The 22427-nt window shown below is 43.1% G+C and overlaps 1 protein-coding gene across 1 annotated transcript; it reads right to left on the reverse strand.

Moving 5' to 3' along the window:
* Positions 1 to 1122: 1122 nt before the first annotated feature.
* On the reverse strand, positions 1123 to 9985 carry LOC120936872 (receptor-transporting protein 3-like). Its single transcript, XM_040349601.1, has 2 exons — positions 9708 to 9985; positions 1123 to 4086 (listed from the first exon to the last, which is right to left on the reverse strand). The coding sequence occupies exons 1-2, from the start codon at positions 9845 to 9847 to the stop codon at positions 3522 to 3524; spliced, it is 705 nt and encodes a 234-aa protein (XP_040205535.1). The 5' UTR covers positions 9848 to 9985; the 3' UTR covers positions 1123 to 3521.
* Between the last annotated feature and the right edge of the window lie 12442 nt (positions 9986 to 22427).

The following is a 22427-nucleotide window of genomic DNA, read 5'->3' on the forward strand; positions in this document are numbered from 1 at the left end:
GTCTACCCCAACACTGTCTCTATAATGTCGAATCTTTTCTCTCTATGTCGAATCTTTTCTCTCTATGTTTAATCTTTCTTCTCTATGTAGAAAAATCTTGGACTAATAGAGTTAAGGTTAGGCACATTCGACCGCAGATTTGATAGACACAGATTGCTATTGTCAGCGTCATGTCGAATCTCCTATCTATATAGAACTGTTGTAGCAACGAAAACGAAAATAAAGCATTTTTTTTATGTCGGATCTTTTGGATTTCGGATTCTGCGCGTTCGTTTTCATTTGTTAAAACAATAACGAAAATACCCGAAATTCGGACGAAAATGCATTGGGACAAAAAATAATGCACATGTTTACTCACATGCACACGCACCCACACGGATGTCAAATTAGGAGCAGCAACTATGCCCATGCAGCCATTGTGTCGCGATTTACATGAACAGGACTACCTGTACAGGGTTGTATGACTAACCCATGCAGGTAAACACAGCTCTCGCACATGTATACGCTTGGATACACTCATGCCTTTTTCTTCTTCAGTTGTTTCTCTTTTTGGTCTGTTGTAGATAGAACTTAATGAAAATGTAGTTATTACCTACCAGTTTTTATATTGAAAAGCCAGGAAAAAGGAACAGCAGCTGCAAAGAATGTGCTTGTGGGTTTAACCAATCATTTTTTGCATATAAATCCTTCATGCTCTAGGGCAGGGGTGTCATGTGCTGTACCTGCATACTTGGTGCTAAATGTGCCCCTCTTTCCCATATAGAAATCTGGGAGGTATATTAATATGAAGAAAATGCCTGAAAGGACAATTTGCAGAATACAGCACTGAAATCACATTGTATTGACCCAGCAGGTACAGTAAGACTGGTTCACTAAAACTAGAAGAAAATGAGCAGTTGTTACAAATAGCAACCAGTCAGGTTTCAATTTCTATTGATTGAAAAAAAATAACACAGGCTTTCTAATTGGTTAATATGTGCCCCACTCCCTCCTATTTATGTTTTTTTCCCCCCCTCAAGCTTTAACGGATCATCCTCATGATTTCTTTGACAAATGGCTGACCAGACACATTTCTAATATTTTCCAAGAAATCATAACCAAAACAGCAAAAAGTACAAACAATTATGTGTAAGCAATGGTTATTTTTCCATTGCTATACTGTAACTGGATAGATTTTTATTCACAAGTCAACTCATGAGATCGCACACAATTTATTACCATGTTATTTACATAGACTTATCATAATGAAATACACTTCACATAAATCAGTAAAGCACATTACTATATTGTATAACAATATTTCATATATTAACACAAATTTTGACAAGATTACTTAGCTTTCTGCATATCTAAATAAGATTAAAAAAAAACTTTAGGTCCTCTGCAATTGTTTTTACTGAATAAACGTTTTACTAAACATACATTATATGCTATGTACTTATACTATAAGGTTTATAAACTAAAAGATGAAAAGGATGCTCACTTAGCAAAGCAATATTTTTGTCTGCACGTGATTGGATGACTGAAGTGAGCGCAGCTTCACCATATTTACTGACCCTATTTACTAAAAAAATTTGATTTTTTTTTTCTTCAAAAGAAAGTATTTGTGCATATATTTCATGGTATATAATATGTTGTGCTGTACTCTATGTTGTATATATGTTCTATATATTTGTTGTGAAATTAAAAAGAAAGTATGAATATAGTAAAATAATTCTGTCTATAGTACACCCAATCAATTATACAAAGTAGTGAAATCATATAAAATGATACAACATTGAACAAACTATACGATGTATAAAAATGATTTATCTCAACTCAGTTATACAGTATTCAGTTTTTATCAGAAATTATATAAATCGTTTGTATATTTTTACAGTATATTTATATATGTGAGGCACTGACTGCCAAAATTGTTGATGGAGTGTATGTGTCACATAGGTTTCTCACCTACATTTTGCAACTGGCTCCTGATGTGGAGAAAACAAACTTTTGTTTTCTCAATTTTTTATTAAGTTCTGGGCTGTGTCCTGGAGCCTAGAGACTTTTTAGAGCTTTTAGTGGGATATAGCCTCCATTCCTATGCTCACATCTTGCATGGGTGCCAGACCTCATTATTGGTCTCAGCTGTGTTAAGACCTTTATATATGTGAGCTGACCAATGCTCGTGGCTCTTTCTCCCACTCTCTCTGCTGTTGGAGCCTGCTGCTGGGTGAAGACTCTAACAGCTGACAGAACACTAAAAATGTACAAGTGCTGCCTGTTTGTTTTGGAGAACCCATTGGCACCCTGTTAGTCATGAACTGATCTGAGTTATGTTAGTTGCTCAGATAAGCAAATGTTTTGTTTGTTTTATGCCGTGGACTTTCTGTGCAAAGTCCACCTGCATTGAAGCAATGTTTCTTTGCTGCCTTGCGGAATACAAGTTTAGGACAAACCTGCTTGTACTGTTTCTGGGTGTCTGTAGCACCAGACACCCAGAGCTGCTGCCAACACCAGCTGAACCTATCCTTCTTACAAAAAAGGGCCTTGTTTCAGGTGTCAAATTATTTTATTTTCTGCTGAAAATGCAATTATTCTATGCATAGAGTGCTGAACCTGTGTTTTAATACAGGTGCAGACCCAGTTAATCTGATATCAGCCTACAAGCTCATCAGCACTGTGGGGACTTTATAAGGGGTTCCTCAAGAACTGCTCCTCCCATAGCGCTGGTGCTATGCTGATGGGCACTGGACTGATCAGCATCCCCCATTGTTGTTTTTTTGCACCCCCTACCTGCACCCTGCTTTATTGGTTTTAGAGGCCATGGGATCCCTAACAAATTCACCATGAATGCAGGTAAACAAAAGTAAGAAAAAAACACTGGCATTGCTGCTCATAACAAGGAACTCCTTCCCCAAAGTTTCCTAGGCACATAAAACAATGGAAAGTTTGAGTAGTGAGAACGTGTGTATGGGGAATTGGGAGGTGGAGGGCTGGGTGTCCAGCTTCTCCATCCTTCATCCTTTCAATGCTTGATAGACATCATAGGACACCTTTGAACATCACTAAAACTTTAAAGGAAATATTGGTTAACAATAGACTTAAAGAGGTTGAAAAGGTAAATGTTTTTTCACCTTAATGCATCCTAGGGAGACTCCAAGAAAAGGTAGCAGAGCTGAAAACAATGGTATGAAGCACTTTCTACTGAAGTCCCAGAGATGATAGAAAAGCAGGTAACTTCACTTGTCAACGTCATTCACAAAACTAAAATATTTGCTTTAACTATACTAACCCATTATTATAGGCTACAGATAAAGCATCATGAAATGGTGTGAAAAAAATGAAAGTAAGGCCATTTAGGAGACTATGTTAACATTATTTGCCTAAATCAAACATCATTTATGCTGTTCTGTTTTGCTGAAAAGCTGTTCTGATTGGTGAATTTTGTAATTTTGTTACTATTGTGCAACATTGTGTACTAATTCCTTTACAGTATTATACAATAGGGTTCTGATGGATCACTTTGCTCATGTGTTGGTTTAGGAATAAAGTGAAGCCAACCATACAATCACTAATAAACAAACAATCAATAGTACAATCCACAATAGTTTCACTCCAGTTTCTGGCCTATCCAAATAGGCTGATCTCTGAGGTTGCGATAAACGTTGATAAGAGAACGTGATAGGGTTAGGAAATTTGGTCTCCATCTGTTTACTTCCTTGATTGGTTATCTTTGTGAAAATTTGCAATTTGTCAGAATATTGGATGTCTGTGTAGTTGTTACAAATCCCCAATGCACAGCCCTCGCAGTTGCTGTAGTCATGAGGACCATCCTGCATGCCATCTGTCACAAAGCTCCGTGGCAAATTGTCCATATGCAAGTTGTAAAATTTCTGGGTTATTTTATTAACCAAATTGCATATAGCTATCTCAATGTTCTGTACCAGGAAAGTAGGCTCCTCATACTTGGCAGCTGTGCACTTGTTGCACTTTTGCTTGCAAACATACATCCTCACTGCCCCAGTTGGTCTTTTCAGTCTCATGTGGAATGAAATGTGAACCTTTGAAGAACCCCAGGAGCGACGACAGATTTTGCAATAAAACCTAAAATAAATAAAACTTTCAGATTACATTTTGATTTTGGAATAGACACATAGAGAAAGTTATAATTACAAGTCAGGCTATGTTGTAAAGAAAAATCTAAAAGGTACTTCTATATTTATTAACACCACATTTTGTTAGCTTTTTTTTTATCTTTATAGGAGCAGTTCACCATAAACATACATGTGAGAGCAGGCTGAATCACTTGGCTTCCAAAAAGGAAAAAGGAAAGTTTAAAGTGGTAGTAAAGTCCCCCTGGACACTTCTACCTACAGGTAAGCCTAAAATAAAGCTTACAATACCTGTAGGTACAAAGAATATCTCCTAAATATGCACTGTTTAAGAGATATTCAGTGTCCTTGCAGCCGGCGACATCACCAGCTCATTCGCGTCTGACGGAACGGCATACCATGTGGTTCCTTCAAAACCCTGTGCCACAAACAGTGACTATCGCACGCATGCCCGAGAGTGAAGTCATCGCCACTCAAAGGACCGCAGCCCGCAAACCCAGAAGGAAGACCGGGTGAAGATGAAAGCCCCGTCAGCAGTGACAGCTCGCCACTGGAGGGCTACGTTTCAAGGTACGTTTTTCATAATGTGCTAGTTTGCATTGCATACTAGCATATTATTACTTTACCTTGCATGGAGAAGATTTTTAATTTTTTTTACAATTTTACTTACGCCTAAATAGAATGATCTGTTTTAATTAAACTGTAAAAAGCTGCACAGTGTGCATTGTTTATCAAAGGGCAAAACAAAAAGACTTTCTGGGACAAGTCTACTGATACTTAAAGTTTAGAATGTTCAGAGGGGGGATCCCTCCAACAGCCATCCCTGCCAATAAGCTGGGCTATTGATCAAATATTTGATTTAACTGTGTGTTACTTATTACTGATTGGACAGTTCATCCCACCCTAAATCCAAGGAAGGGGGGATCGTCCCACAGCTGTATATCTGTTGTACAAGTGTTTTGAATAAATCAATCTGATGTTTTACCCTACACTGTGCTATGACTAGTGAATGGGAGAGCTAAGGGGTCTTGGATCGTGTGGTACCGGACAGAGGAAGCATTTACGGCTGACAGACTCACTCTGCACACAACTGCAGCTTGAGCTGATATCGGTGAATGGAACTGTGGTCTCCACTGACACCAACCCAGCAAAAGAGCTGACAACAGGGCAGAGTACTGCTGGCCTCCGCCCTCAACTAACAGAAGAGGGAGTTCCTGTGGTAGTGAATGGGATTTTGGTTTGGTGTGAAAATTGTGTGGCACTGAGACAGAAGGATGTCAGCCATGCTTTGCAAGCACCTGGGGATTTTCACCTATCAAAAGTGGATGGGATTTCAGTCTCCACGTGTATACCCCAGGGATGCTGGGCAGTCGGCCCAGATCCCCAACAGCATGATGGAGTAAGCCCAGTCCCCCTGTCTTCTCTCCAGTGGCTAAAGGACTCCAGGGAGAAGGGCCAGTCCATGCCACTCCCCAGTGGCGGGTATATTCTCTGAGAGAGGCAGAGGTTGGCTGGTCAAGTAATGCTCTGTTTGGGACAATTTATTTGGGGTACTGTGTGGATACCGGCATTGGGGGATTGGAACTACTGACTAACTTCGGAGTCAACTCATTTGGGGTCTCAATCTGTGTTAGTCTTCTATCAAAAGGGTGAGATGTGACGGAGTCACTTTGGGCGGGGGGTCCCGTGGAACCCAGAATCTCTTGGGGAGGTTGGGAAAACCTTGTTTCAGCTCCTAATGCATCTCTTATGTCTAAATCACCCTGTGTCTCAAATAGGGGCACAGGGTGACCGAGAAATCCAGTCTAATCTGCACTAATTGGACTCACTGTACAGCCACACTGGAAAAGTGTGTGTGTGTGTGTGTGTGTGTGTGTGTATATATATATATGGGAGCAAATTCCTCCAACAGCTCTCCCTGCTGATTGGACAGTCTACCCCGACCGGGTGCAAGGGGGGGGTTGCCCTTATTATTACCTGTGTTTTCAATAAAACAGCTCTTGTTCAGTAACCGACGAGTATTGCCTTGTTTTGTAGTTGTCAGTGGTTAGAATATCTGATATTATTTCATACTGGGAGGAGGCGGTATATGAGGAAAGCACTCAAGCAGAGTGTGGGACGTTTCGTTACATGGACGTTGTAAGAAGGATTCTTTGACTGCTTCCAAAAGGGAAAAACAGACAAATTTTTTCACTGCAACTAAAGAAAGACAGTGACTGCTCCTAAAGTATCATACCTTAGATCTGCCTGTTATTAAGCAGCTGCTCTTAAAGGGCCTACTACTACTTTGGAATATCTGTTCTCTTGATGTATGTGCTATCTTCTGGTATACTGCAACCATAAACCCCTATGGAGTTCAGCAATTAAATGTAAAAAGACTAAAGTGACTGGGGGCCAGCTTATATTTTGCCCCAACATACACCAAGCACCAGACGGTGAAATCTGAAATGCTAGACTGGGGTTCAACTACTATTAATCAAGGGTAAAGGGGTCTTACATTAATGTGAAAGATTATCTTTCCTGAAAGGTTAGCACCGATTGCAGTCTGTTGGCTCTCCACAGGATAGATAGATACACTTGTCATGCCATGATACCAGAAACAGTAGTTATCTTCAGCAAATGTAACCCATTTAGCAACCCACTTTCAAAGGGTAAAATAAATGTTACTGTTCAACACATGCATAAACATATATCCCCCCCCCACCAAGGATCCTCCCACTAATATGTTTCAGCCTCTGCTTGGGAACCAGGACCCAATCAAATTATTCAAAACAAATCCATGCCCCCGCAGAAATATAGCTTATACTACTTGATTCTAGGATTATGATAGATAGGATAGGATGAATCTCGAAAATGAAATGTAACCCATTATTTTTGTATCATTTGAGAGGCCACAGGCAGGGAAGTTTTACATGTTTAGTACATAGTTAAAGGCCACTTATACTTTAGGTTAAAGCCTAATTGAATTTTCAATTTAAATTAGCTAAATACATTTTAGGCAACAAATATTGTGCAAAGACTGTCTTTAAAAAAACAGCCCCAGTGTGAGTAGAAAATCTTCAACTCTTCCAGCATGCCCCAGAGTAGGACCTTTGTACTGTGTAGAAACATAGATATATTTACAGAGGTCTGCTGGGTCAGGCCCCGTACACACGTCCGAGGAACTCGACGGGCAAAACTCATCGTTTTGCTGGTCGAGTTCTGTGTGAAGCCGCCGAGGATCTCGGCGAGCCAACTTTCCTCATTGAACAACGAGGAAATAGAGAACATGTTCTCTATTTGGCTCGACGAGGAACTCGTCGGCTTCCTCGGCCGAAAGTGTACACACGGCCGGGTTTCTCGGCAGAATTCAGCTCCGATCGAGTTTCTGGCTGAATTCTGCCGAGAAACTCGGTCGTGTGTACGGGGCCTCAGAGTCAGATCTCTCCATCTCCAATCAGTAGATCACTGGGCTGCATGAACATTGCTGATTCCAGAGCTATATGTCTGACTTAGCGGGGGGGGGGGGGGGGGGGGGCATTCTGTATTTTCTCAGTACAGGTTTCCTTATTTCGTATTGGTAGCCAGAGGTGCTATTAACTAATACAGAATTTGTCAGAAAACAATGAACAAATACAGTATCATAGCAAATATCAGAGTAAACAGAGCTGTGTAAACACTGATATTGAATAAACAATGAAACCAAAGTAAGACCATTTTAGTAACCCTTCCAGTCAATAAATAAAGTGAATTGACTGTCCTACTGAAGTGCAAACACCCTTAGGTTCCTGCTCATACCTTTTCTTAACTTCCCAGGACCCCTTTACCTTAGGAGCTCTGATTCCTTTTATTGTTTTCTTATATTTTCACCTGCTCCTATCGATGACACATTTTCTGTCCTAGTGTGTCAACACTCTCTCACTGTGGTGTTTCTATAAGGTGTAGCGTTGTCAGCCTAGGACAGGAAGTGTGTTAAGGACTACCAAACACTGCCTCAGCTTCTCATGTTCTTAAAGGGGTTGTAAAGGATTTTTTTTTAATCTAAATAGCTTCCTTTACCTTACTGCAGTGCTATTTATAATGTCCTGATTGTTCGTTTTTGCTCTGATGTAGCTGTATTTCTTCTGTTATCTGGACACTTCCTGGTTGTCTGTTTCGTTATAACCAAAGTGATGGGAGCTTTCTAACTGTGGTCACAAACGTGCTCGCCCCCGTCCTCGGGACTACAGCAGTGCGTCATGCTCGCTCTCTACATGATACTGACTTCAAGGAGGTGTGATTACTGTGTGTCTAAAACCCCACAGCACCTCCCCCTTGGATCAGTTTCGTTTAGCAAATTGATCGCTGGGCGGTATAGTGGGAGGTATAGTGGACGGTTTATTCAAATTTTGAAAGAGAGCGCCCGTGCCCGTTTTTGTTCACTGTGCATGCGCAATGGATACTGGGAAATGTAGTTTTTACAGTACAGCGGCGGCGCTCACATGAACGAGCGCCGAGAAGCAGGAAGTCATTTGAAGAAATGAAACTAGAAACCCAGAGGAATCGCTTTTTACTCAGTTTTTAAAATAATCATTATACGATTCTATCTATGTACCTTGCAAGCAAAGATTATAGCAAAAACATTTTTTTTATTTACAACTCCTTTAACAAAGGGGTTGTTCTATGGTTCACAGAGGTAACTTGTGCAGGTTTGATAAGACTTCTTGAGACAACACTACAGTGCGAAGATAATACAGAACAGCATTGTCATGCTGACAGAAATAACATGCTTTTAATGCATTTATGGAACATTTATAGAACAAAACACTTTCAATGGTATATTTAAGAGTGCAAAATGGAAACAAATAGAAAAGTTAATTGTTAAAGTTTACAAGCAGTATACTCTAAAGTCTCCCACAATCTGAACGTGCATATGTTGTAATTGTCAAGCATACTGTACACCAGATAGGTCTATTATCCCCAATTAAAACTGTCCTGCTGCTGTTCTGCAGTATTTGACTTCAAGTGTTTTTTCTGAACCCTTGGTAAATTGACCTAGAGCAAGGGTGTCAAACTAAATTTCATTGTGGGCCGCATCAGCATTATGATTGCCCTCAAAAGGGCCAGTTGTATCTGTAAGATTAGATGTCCAGCGCATCCCTCCCCTTATATTAGATGTCAAGAGCCACCCCACCATCAGAAGTTGAGTCTCCAACTCTCCCTTACATCACAGTTCACCCCTCTTACTTTATGCTGCTGCTGGGAAGAAGCTGGATGCATTGCTTGAAAGCAGAACGTAAGGGTCTGGAGGAGGACTTGAGCTCTTCTGCAGCTGCAGGAGAGGTGCAAGGGCCACATGAAATGGCCTGGAGGGCCGGATTTGGCCCGCGGGCCTTGTATTTGACACCTGTGACCTAGACAGAGCTGCCCACCGGTAAGAGTAATACATCATGTTGCAGCTCTGGGAATTCAGTGCCATGTAATTTTAACATGTGTACTCCCAGCACTACAGGTGTACATTAATATTCTCTACTCCAGAGTTACAGGGCCCTCGTGTGTGCCACTTAGAGCAGAAAAAAACATAAATGAAAGGAATTGTAAAAAATAAATAAAAAATTGACTACATTTAAAGAGATTGCAATGAAATGAGTATACCTGGCATAACAACGTTGTCCATACTGCAGCCATCCCATCCGTTCCTGGTAATGTTCATCCACAGAGAAGTTCCACACATCAGAGATCCATTTGTTTTCTAAATCAATCTCAAATTTTTTTCTCCATGCGTCCCTGTCCATTATTGTTCTTCTCGGTTGCAAAGTATATTGCTGTTACCAGAGAAGTGATGTGTCATTTGTTCAGGAAACAAAAGTAGAATTCACCTCCCTCTATAAAGAGTGCTGGGCAGTGTCTACAACCTGAAACATACCTCACAATTTTATGACATGAGAGAGAGGCACACCTTTTAGCACAAAGTATGCAGGCAAAATAAACACTCCTTTCAGACATGCAGTTACATGGACCCCAAAAATGTATATTAATTATTGATTTTACAACTATGTTTACTTTACACTGAAAGAGGAAAGATAGTTTCCTTTCAAAAGAGGAACAGTCCCTCAACCGGGGCCGGTACAGGGGGGGGGGGGGCGGAAAGGGCGGATGCCTTTGGCGGTACTATTTACTGGAGAAAGGGGGGTGCATGTGAAGTGTAGGGATGAGCTTCGTATTCGAGTCGAACTCATGTTCGACTCGAGCATCGTGTGTTCGATCGTTCGTCGAATTACGAACGTTTTGGGCAGTTCTCAACAAATTCGAGTTGCGTTTCACGGCCCATAAATTACTGCGGCATCGCAGTGCATTGCTGGCTGATGATTGGCCAAGCATGCACTATGACCCACATGCTTGGCCAATCACAGCTTGCAAAAAACAGAGAGCCATAATTGGCCAAAGCCAGGGTGGCTCAGGGGGTTTAGTACACGCCCCACACTATAAAAGGCCGCCTGCAGGTCGGCCTTGTGTAGTGTGTTGCGGTGGTTAAAAGAGAGAAGACAGAGAGAGAGAGAGAGAGTGTCACTTTTAGTAGATAGATAGAGCAGGCAGGCTAGTCAGTTAAAGTTACAGTGTGTAGAGGATATATATGCATCCCAGGTGTTGTATATATTTATACACTGTATAGTTTAGCTAGATCAGCTCTTCCTAATTTACTGGCAGGCAGGTGATTGTGCTAGCTGCTGTATTCTCACGTGGTGTATTGCCTGTGTCCTCTGCAGTGTGCACCATAAAGCTACGTGGTGTGTGTACTGCCTTTGTCCTCTGCAGTTTGTACCTAAAGCTACTTGGTGTGTACTGCCCGTGTCCTCTGCAGATTGCACCTAAAGCTACGTATTGTGTACTGCCCGTGTCCTCTGCAGTGTGCACCTAAAGCTACGTGGTGTGTGTACTGTCTGTGCTATTTTTTTCAATGATTTTCATCCATATTGCAGGGACCAGACATTACATTAAAGCCGCAAGCAGTTTTAAATTACTTTTTTCTTATAGTAATCTCATTTTGTGCAGGGACAGTTCTAAACACATGCCACTTCACAGGCATACTATAGACACCCAGCAGGTACGATATTTAACCACTTCCCGCCCGGTCAATTGGAAATTTACATCCGGGAAGTGGTTACACAATCCTGACTGGACGTCTATGGACGTCCTGCAGGATTTCATGCCGCGCGTGCCTGTGGGGGCGCGCAGCACGGCGATCGGTCTAACACCCTGCATCTCCGATCTCGGTAAAGAGCCTCTGGCGGAGGCTCTTTACCACGTGATCAGCCGTGTCCAATCACAGCTAATCACGATGTAAACAGGAAGAGCCATTGATGGCAGACGCGAGTAGAGGAGAGCCGATCGGCGGCTCTCCTGACAGGGAGGTGTTCGCGCTGACTTTTTATCAGAGCAGCCCCCCCCTCGGATCGCCACACTGGACCACCAGGGAAGCCCACACTGGACTACCAGGGAAGGGCAAAAAAAAAGGGAGGCAATAAAAAAAATCAGTAAAAAAAAAAAGGCAGTTAAAAAAAAGATGCCAATCAGTGCCCACAAATGGGCACTGACTGGCAACATGGGTGCATCAGTGCCACCCCGCAGTGTTCATCAGTGCCACCCCACAGTGTCCATCAGTGCCACCCCACAGTGCCCATCCATGCTCAGTGCCCACCTGTGCCACCCATAAGTACCCATCAGTGCCGCCCATGAGTGCCCATCAGTGCCGCCCATGAGTGCCCATCGGTGCTGTCCATGAGTGCCCATCAGTGCCACATACCAGCGCCGCTAATCAGTGCCCATCAGTGCCACCTCATCGGTGCCCATCAGTACTACCTCATCGATGTCCATCAGTGCCATCTCATCGGTGCCCATCAGTGTAGCCATATCAGTGCCCGTAATTGAAAGAGAAAACTTACTTATTTTTACTTACTTATTTACAAAAAAATTACATTAAAAAAAACTTAATTTTTTTCACATTTTTTTTAGTTGTTGCGCAAAAAAAGGTGATCAAATACCACCAAAAGAAAGCTCTATTTGTGGGGAAAAAAGGACGCCAATTTTGTTTGGGTACAGTGTAGCATGACCGCGCAATTGCCATTCAAAGTGCGACCGTGCTGAAAGCTGAAAATTGGCTTGGGCGGGAAGGTGCGTAAGTGCCTGGTATGGAAGTGGTTAAAGGAATTTTTCATTTATTTATTTTTTTAATTTAAGCATCATTAACCACTTCCCGACCGCCGCATGTAAATGTACCTCCACAGAATGGCACGTACAGGCACATGGGCGTACATGTCTGTCCTTGCCTTCTAGTGGGTGGGGGGTCCGATCGGGACCCCCCCCCCCCGCTACATGCGGCGGTCGGATTCCCGCGGGGAGCGATCCGGGACGACGGCGCGGCTATTCGTTTATAGCCGCTCCGTCGCGATCGCTCCCCGGAGCTGAAGAACGGGGAGAGCCGTATGTAAACACGGCTTTCCCGTGCTTCACTATGGCGCTGCATCGATCGAGTGATCCCTTATATAGGGAGACTCGATCGATGATGTCAGTCCTACAGCCACACCCCCCTACAGTTGTAAACACACACTAAGTGAACACTAACTCCTACAGCGCCCCCTGTGGTTAACTCCCAAACTGCAACTGTCATTTTCACAATAAACAATGCAATTTAAATGCATTTTTTGCTGTGAAAATGACAATGGTCCCAAAAATGTGTCAAAATTGTCCGAAGTGTCCGCCATAATGTCGCAGTCACGAAAAAAATTGCTGATCGCCGCCATTAGTATTAAAAAAAAAAAAATTAATAAAAATGCAATAAAACTATCCCCTATTTTGTAAACGCTATAAATTTTGCGCAAACCAATCGATAAACGCCTTTTGCGATTTTTTTTTACCAAAAATAGGTAGAAGAATACGTATCGACCTAAACTGAGGGAAAAAAACAATCAAACGATCAAATACCACCAAAAGAAAGATCTATTTGTGGGGAAAAAGGGACGCCAATTTTGTTTGGGAGCCACGACGCACGACCGTGCAATTGTCTGTTAAAGCGACGCAGTGCCGAATCGCAAAACCTGGCCTGGGCATTTAGCTGCCTAAAGGTCCGGGGGTTAAGTGGTTCAAATCAAATTTTTTACCATTGATACATGTTCCCTGGGGCAAAACCCGGGTTCTCAAAGACGTTTTACGACAATAACTTGCATATTAGGCTTTAAAATTAACACTTTTGAATTCAAACGTTCGAGTCCCATAGACGTCAATGGGGTTCTAAATGTTCGCGCGAACGGTCGGTCCGTTCGAAGGTTCTGGTGCAATCCAAACAGGGGGGTGTTCGGCTCATCCCTAGTGAAGTGCTGGCTATGTGCTTCTAAAACTGTCTGGACACACCAGCCGCTAATACCTACACCTGCAACAATGTGCCAAGTGCGCTCCTGCACCCGGCACAAGCCTAGAACAGATCAGTGCTTCACTTATTCACTCCCTTGTCAGTGGAGATACACCCCCTTACAGGCGCTTGGCATTCCCTACCCAGCATCACACACTGAGAGGCTGGCCTGGAGACGGGATGGGAGCAGTGCGAGGGGGGGCAGACCGCACCCAGGTGACACCATAAAGAAAGCTGATAGTTGTAGTGGGAGCTGTCAAGCCCCCCCTCCCTCCACCCCCCATCAGTGAAGCTGTGATAGCAGCGGTGTGATAGGGGAGAGGCGAGCTACGAGATTGACAGAATGTTTCCCCCACTCACCTCCCCCCTTTCTCCTGTCAGCAGTACGGGAGGAGAGATAGCCGCTCTCTCACTGGGTTCGCCGCCCAGCTTCCTGCCCGCTCTTTTTCCCTCCACATCGGCCACAATGTAGGGCCATTTACAGCAGACTAGTGGAGCATCATGGGACATGTAGTAGTCCCAGAAGATCGATGACGCATTGCTCTCCACAGGGAAGAGACTACAGCTCCCAGCATGCACTCTGCTGGGGGAAAAACAGATAGAGAGAGCTTGGAACCCAGAAACAAGGCGGGGGAATGAGTGATATACTTTAACAGCTCCAAAAGACAGAAACAGAAAGAGAGGAGTGTACCGGGGGGAAGCCAAAGAGAGCGCCATGCTGCTAACCAGAGAGAGCCATGCTGCTAACCAGTGCCACCAGAGCGAGCCACGCTTCTAACCTGCACCACCAGAGAGAGCCACGCTGCTAACCAGAGCCACTAGAGAGAGCCACGCTGCTAACCAGAGCCACCAGAGAGAGCCACGCTGCTAACCAGAGCCACCATAGAGCCATGCTGCTAACCAGAGCCACCAGAGAGAGCCAGGCCGCTAACCAGAGCCACCAGAGAGAGTCACGCTGCTAACCAGCACCACCAGAGAGAGCCATACTGCTAACCAGCGCCATCAGAGAGAGCTACGATGCTAACCAGCACCACCAGAGAGAGCCATATTGCTAACCAGCATCACAAGAGAGAGCCATGCTGCTAACCAGAGCCACCAGAGAGAGCCACGCTGAGCCACTACCAAGGTACAGACGTGCTACACTACTGACCAGAGTCGCTCCGGGGAACACAGAGTGACCAAACAGCCAAAGAGATAGCCATGCTGCTTACTAGAGAGAGCCACGCTGCTAACCAGAGCCACCAGAGAGCCATGCTGCTAACCAGAGCCACCAGAGACAGCCATACTGCTAACCAGCGCCATCAGAGAGAGCCACAATGCTAACCAGAGCCACCAGAGAGAGCCATGCTGAGCCACTAGCAAGGTACAGATGTGCTACACTACTGACCGGAGTCGCCCCGGGGAACACAGAGTGAGCAAACATCTAGCCAGAGGGATGAATAATGGGGGAAACTAATGCGCAAACCACACTAACTAGAGCAATATTAATAAAAAACTACAGATTAAAAATTAAAAATACACTAAGCAGCAGCCACGCCAATAAGTGCTTACACACTGATAGTAATTGATAAATACGGGGGAGGGCAATGGCGCTTGCTAATAATCAAGATAATACCATAACAATACAAAAAACTAAATAACTTCTAGAATCCTGCTGTGGTCACAATCCAAATGTTCAATCAATTGAGCCAGAAAATTTGTGTCACTCCTGATCAATATCACCCACCATCAATCAACAGGATGAAAAGGGGGTAAATTTGAGTGATGTTGTAAATGTGAACCACTTGGGTGGTATAAAGGATATCACCAAATAAGTGATGATAAAAATCGATAACGTGAGAATGTGTTACATAAATGATATGATGACAACCATATAACATAATAGTAAACAAGTGAATAAATAAATAAGAGACATGCAAATGATTAAAAAATAAATACGTAAATCACTGTGCACACTCCACACTCCAAGGTGTGTGCAAAAATAAAAAACACAGATGAGGATGGAGGTGTTAAGGCACTTAAGTTGATAAATACTAATATGGCAATCTATAAATTAAATATAAAATATACATAAAGTGCAATATGCAGTGCTTATAAGTTAACAGCAATGCATAGCCTGTAAAAGTGGGGGGTGTAGTGGCGCTTACAAGTAAATGACGTGAAAAGATGCACAGCACCGTGTGATAATTAACTAGTGATAAAGTAAAAATGTTTCACTCTAAGTTCCTCACAGATTCCTTACACACCAACAACTAAGATGTGAAGGAAGGGAAATGTGAAAATAATGACATCCGGCAAATAATGACTCAAATCGCAATTTGAGGTCATACACATGAAAAATTGTGAAGCAATTATAAAACAATTGTATGCTTAAGTGAAAAAAAATCTGTGCAAACACTAATAAAATAATTGGTATGTGTGAACCAAAAAAACACACTAAATAATCAATAAGTGCACTCAATTGTGCTAATATATAAATACTGTTCAAGCAAAGTGTTCAAAAAAGAAATCCATGCACAAAAGTTTTCCAAGTGGATAAAGAATGAAGTAAAGTGCTTGCTGCAATAATTTCCACGAAGTGCAATATATAAAATAAAGTGCTTGATGCAAAAAATTTCCACAAAGTGCGATAGTGCTTGATATAAGGGTGATGCTGCAGTCCAATGCACGATCCCTCCGTGTGGTAGTGCAGATCAAATAAAATGAAAATACCAGCCTCTCACCTCAAGAAAGGCTAATTAAGCCTATGTGTTGTAATGTACACCAGCAGGTAGGAACTATGGGTCCAGGACAATCCAGGCTATTTCCAGCATCCGTCCACAGGATCAGAGAAGTGCCGTCGGTGACGTCATCTCCGCTCGCGGCCGAGAGCGGAGATCTGCTGCTGCTGTTTGTTACTTTGTTCCTGTAACAGATATTTTAAACTGTGAGTGATACGTTTTTTTCTATTAAACTTGTTTATACTTACTACACTATGGAGTGCTGGTGTACATTACAACACATAGGCTTAATTAGCCTTTCTTGAGGTGAGAATACTATCGCACTTTGTGGAAATTTTTTGCATCAAGCACTTTATTTTATATATTGCACTATCTATTGTGCTTCAATCCACAATCCACCGCAAAAATGTGCTCCAAGTGCCCCTGTCTCCCCAGCCTCTCACCTCAGGGGGTTTATAATAAAAGCCTTGTACGATCTCCACTGGTACAGATTCCCACTAGCACTGCAATCACTAATGTAAATAACCGATTCCTAGCTGGCTTTCAGGCTGGCCCTTCTAGTTCCACAGCAGCAACTTCTATGTAGCACTCTCCCAGTATGTAAATTAAAACAGAGGGAACTCCATAGCGTCATAACGTCAATGAATTTAATAAAAAATGTCGTAAAAACTTACATCAACAAAGGACAATACAAGCATGTAAAACACGGATATCCCCGCTCTCGGCCGCGAGCGGAGATGACGTCACCGATGGCTCTCCTTACTCCCTTACGCTTTATGCCTTAATTCTATGATTAAGCGGCGTGCACAGCCGCGTAACACGTAAGGGAGTAAGGAGAGCCATCGGTGACATCATCTCCGCTCGCTGCCGAGAGCGGGGATATCCGTGTTTTACATGCTTGTATTGTCCTTTGTTGATGTAAGTTTTTACTACTTTTTTTATTAAATTCATTGACGTTATCACGCTATGGAGTCCCCTCTGTTTTAATTTACATACTGGGAGAGTGCTACATAGAAGTTGCTGCTGTGGAACTAGAAGGGCCAGCCTGGAAGCCAGCTAGGAATCGGTTATTTACATTAGGAAGCAGAAATAGAAACACAAAAGGCAGCTCGCCATGCAAAGATGGAAGCTCGCCAAGCAGAGATGGAAGCGCATAGCAAAACTCGCCAAGCAGAGATGGAAGCTCACCAAGCAGAGCTGGATGCTCAAAGCAAAACTCTTGAAGCAGAGATGGCAGTTTAACAAGCAGAGGTAGATTCCCAAATAAATGTTCTGCAAATGGAAAAGGAGGAAGCAGCTGCCCTAGCAAGGCCCAGAGTCCTTAAACAAGCGATGGGAGAAAGTGCTAACTCAGACTGTTCCATCCCAGCAGAGCTGCAAGACCCAGTTGAACGCAACAGTAAATATGTACTAAAGCATTGTGTTTGCAATGATACAGAGTCATCTCCTATACGTCCTACTAACAACGCTGTTCTGTCTCTCAGCACAGAGACCTTAAGCTCCAAATGCCTGAGCCTCTTCAAGTCTACAACACAAGTGCATCTATGCAGCAAACCACATCACCTCTAGCTGACAACAAGGTGACTTCCAGTATCAAGCCACAGCTCAAGCCACAGCCAGCACAAGCCTTAGGGATTACACCACAGTTAAACGCTCTTGCAACATAATTTTATCCTGGTAAACCTCACCCTACTTCACCAAAGAACTTTCACACCGAGGGGTTCCACAAGTTACTTTGGCACCAAAGAGTGAGATATCAGACTTGAATGACTTTGCCAGGTATATGATACGCCATGAGCACATTAACACTACCCTCTCAAGGTTTGATGACTGTCCAGAGAGCTACAGGGCCTGGAGATCAACCTTCAAAGCTGATATTGCTGATCTCAACCTTTCTACCAAGGATGAACTTGATTTGCTCATAAAGTAGCTGGGGCCAGAATCTGCATATCATGTTAAAAGACTGAGAACAGTGCATGTTGACCACCCAGATGCAGGTCTTGTCGCCACATGGGCAAGACTTGAGCAAGCCTATGGTAGCTCTGAAGCCATAGAGAGCGCTCTATTCAAGATACTGCAAAACTTCCCAAAAATAGGGAACAAAGACTATCGCAAGCTTCTAGATCTGAGTGACCTTCTCATGGAGCTGGAGTTGGCAAAGACAGACCCACGTCTACCTGGACTAAGCTTCCTGGACACTGCTCATGGTGTCAATCCAGTGGTGTCTAAACTGCCATACGGCCTGCAAGAGAAATGGGCACAACAGGGCTCAAGGTACAATAGAGACTATAATGTATCTTTTCCTCCATTCGCATGTTTTTGCAGGTTCATCAGTGATCAAGCCTGGATGAGAAATGATCCCAGCTTCAGCTTCAGTGAACCCAACTTGCCGGCTTCATCATCATCATCTTCATCAGGGTATGATAACACAGCAGCTAAACGTAAAGACTTTAATAGAGCAATATCTGTTAAAATCACAGACATCACACCACCCGTATCCTCTACTGCTCACCAGAGCGATTCGGGTGACAGAGATGAAGACCCTAATCGTCAGTGCCCTATTCACAAGAAGCCTCACCCCCTAAAGAAATGTTGTGGGCTTAGGGCAAAGACGTTACAAGAGCGCAGGGAGATTCTTCAGTGCACAGAATGCAGTAGTGACAGACATGTTACAGTTATGCATCCGGGCACACCCTCGGACAATTCAAAGCAGCCTCCTATCTCCAGCCCTGTCTCAAATCATGGCGGGGAGCAACAAGGTCATGCTCCCTGGGCTTCCCCAGTGACGTAGCAGAGGGTACGTCAGAGGGTGCAGGGTCACGTGACGGGTGGCCCTGCCTCCTCAGTATAAGTAATGTCACAGCTCCAGCGTGTCATTCGCTGGGCTGTGTCCAGCGCTGAGAGGAGGTCGGGGATGCTGCGCTCCGGATGGATCTTCTCATCGCTGGAGCGGAGATCACCCGGCCGTCGCTCGATCTTCTCATCGCTGGAGATCACCCGCAGCTGTCGCAGGATCGGGACAACGTTGGAGCAGGAAGCCGGGAACGAGTGGATTATCACCGCTGGAGTTTTTTTTTTTTTATTAATAAAGGACTTTATTCTACGGTGTGTGTGTGTGTGTTTTTTTTACAAGACTTTACACTTCCTTTGTGAAATGGTAGGGGTACAGTGTACCCCATTACCATTTCGCACAGGGGGGGTCAGGATCTGGGGGTCCCTTTGTTAAAGGGGTCTTCCAGATTCTGATAAGCCTCCCGCCTGCATACCCCCACAACCACCGGGCAAGGGTTGTGGGGATGAGACCCTTGTCCTCATCAACATGGGGACATCCTCCCCATGTTGAGGGCATGTGGCCTGGTGCGGTTCAGGAGAGGGGGGGGCCGCACTCTGTCCCCCCCCTCTTTTCTGCGGCCGGCCAGGTCAACGTGCTCGGATAACGGGTCTGGTTATGGATATTTAGGGGGAACCGCACGTCATTTTTGTTTTAAATTGATGGCGGGGTTCCCCTTAATATCCATTCCAGACCTGAAGGGTCTGGTTATGGATATTTAGGGGGAACCGCACGCCATTTTTTTTTTAAATTGACGGCGGGGTTTCCCTTAATATCCATACCAGACCTAAAGGGTCTGGTTTTTGAATTTGCGGGGACCTCCGTGCATTTTTTTTCTAAAAGTCTGTGTCCCATTGACTACAATGGGGTTCGGAGTTCGGGTTTCGGGTTCCCGAACCCAAACTTTTTTTTTTAAGTTCGGGTTCGGACCCGAACCCGAACATCCAGGTGTCCGCTCAACTCTATACAGGACAGTACTGAATTCTTGGTAGGATCAATTGGTATTTTTTATTTAACAGATAAAACAAAGCTCTTTCAATTACAGTATATATTTAAAAGACCAAACAGGAGAAAGTAAGAGACAGTAACTTTTAAGCTTCAGATATACTTTAATGTCATATTCCCCTGCAATTCATATGTGATAAAGGTTAGGCATATACCAGTTAAGCCTATTGTCCCTTATCAAAACTGTCCTGCTGCTGGTCAATTTTACATTGTTCTATCCTCTGCAGTATCGTAATAGAACCCTGTTTGTACTCTTTTTCTCTAGTGTGTTTGACAAGTCTGCCTCATTGAACAAGCTAGGACAGCGACAACGGACTTCTAGCCACTTTTTATTTGCCAGTCAAAGCTGACCTATTACAGTTTGATAAAAAAGAAAAACACGTGTCGCTGCAAAAACTACCTGAAAAAAAGCCTTTTTTCAAGCTGAAATTAATTATATTGTGATGCTGCTGCTTAATGTGAAACAAGATAATTGTTAAAGGCCTCGTACACACACATGATTTTCTCGGCAAGAAAGCTGCAGGGAGAGCTTTTTGCAGAGAAAACCGCGAGTGTGTATGGTTTCTTGTCGGGAAAACTAGCGGGAATCTCGATGAGAAAAAATAGAGAACCTGCTCTCTAATTTCTCGTCGGGATTCTCGGCAGTGTTTTCCTGCAGAGAAAACCGAGCGTGTAATATATGCTTACCTGTCCTCGGTAAGCCCACGCATGCTCGATGAGACTTCAACGCATGCACAGTAGCTTACAAGGGCAGTGTAGGGTGTAGCAAGATGGCGGCGATGGCATTGAATGTGATGAGCGCATGCTCGTCGTAGTCTATGACATCACCGCGTTCTTGCCATTCAAAAGAACGACGGTTCACTCGGCGAGCAGGAAAACTTGCAAGGAATCTCGTCAGGAAAGCCAATAATTTTTTCCTGACGAGATTCCCGGCCGTGTGTACAGGGCTAAAGAAAAAAGGCAATTTCGCAGCCAAATATGTATGCTGTTGCTGAGACTGCCAGTGAAAAATGTATGTTCTGTAACACACCATGTACTGGTTGGGGCATCCCCCCAGAATGCTATTTAAAGGATCAGTGTATTTTTAATGTTGTCCTTAAAGTCACATGAAAAGACCATCTCTGGCGCTATATAAGTACCGGAAATAAATAATAAAATAAATAAATCTCCTTGCTGTTTTTTTTTTTTTTGCATTGGCGCATGACTCATATTGCAATGGCCAGCTCGCATGTCTTTATTTTTTTTCTTACATTAGTTTGCCTATTGGACCAAAGAAATGGCCACAATAAAACAACAAGATTTACCCCTCAAGGAATTTAATAGGATTTGCCAAATTAACAAGATCTGCCAAACCTTGGGTGAATTGAACCTGGAGAGATGTTCCCATCACAAACAGTGATATATCATGCTGCAGCACTGGGACCTCACTGCCATGTTATTTTAGCATATGGCTCCCAGCACTGGAAGTACAGAGTATGTCCTTATGTGTGTCAACTATAGCAAAAAAAGTGACACAAATTAACGCATAGATAACTATAATAGATAAGTAACACTAAACTCTAGTTTTCAAGACTATTCAAGTATGTATTTTGAATTTAAAAAATCCTTTTTTTTTCCACTGCTGTGGTCTGACTTTGTGTCAAAGAGTGGCTTTTCCATGGTCCCACTATAAGTAGGAATATAGCCATCCTCTCTTGCTCATTCCTGAGATTGACCATAGACTATAGGATTTGTATTGTGTTATGAGCAGTACACAGGACTTTTATTTTAATTTTGTTTCACAATCAAAGTTTTATTGAGTGTTGAAAAAATAACAAGTTTACAAAGTAAAAAACATCAAATTCAGATTACAATCTCATTTTTTTGTTTACAGTTGCTATATATTCAAATGTAATACATTAAGGCTTCATTTCCATGGACTTTTTACAGCCACTTTCTTTAGCCTTTTTTACAGCTTAAAAACGCCTGTCCATGTTTATTTATTTATTTATTTATTTTTTTTAGCTCAAAAACGCAACAGTAGCGTTTTTGAGCGTTTTTGCGCGTTTTTGAGCGTTTTTAACGTCTGGCGTTTTTACAGCTCTACTCTGGAGCTTCAGAACGCCCTGGTCCTGCGTTTTTTTTACAGCTCAAAAACGCCTATGCCATTTGCAGCTCAAAAACGCCTATGTGGGCATGATGCCATAGAATAACATGGAAAGGCGTTTTTAAGCTGTAAAAAACGCTCAGAAAGGTGGCTGTAAAAACGTCACTGGAAATGAAGCCTAATGGTTAGCATCTTATGTCTTTTAATGGGGGGGGGGGGGGTAAATATAAGGTAATGTTGAGGTCTAGGGGGTGGGTAATAGGTGGGGTGATAGGAATAATGCAAAATAAAAGGACAGTGGCAAATAAACTATACTATTGAAGTAACA

Source organism: Rana temporaria, chromosome 4 (assembly GCF_905171775.1).
Source record: "Rana temporaria chromosome 4, aRanTem1.1, whole genome shotgun sequence".
Taxonomy (NCBI): domain Eukaryota; kingdom Metazoa; phylum Chordata; class Amphibia; order Anura; family Ranidae; genus Rana; species Rana temporaria.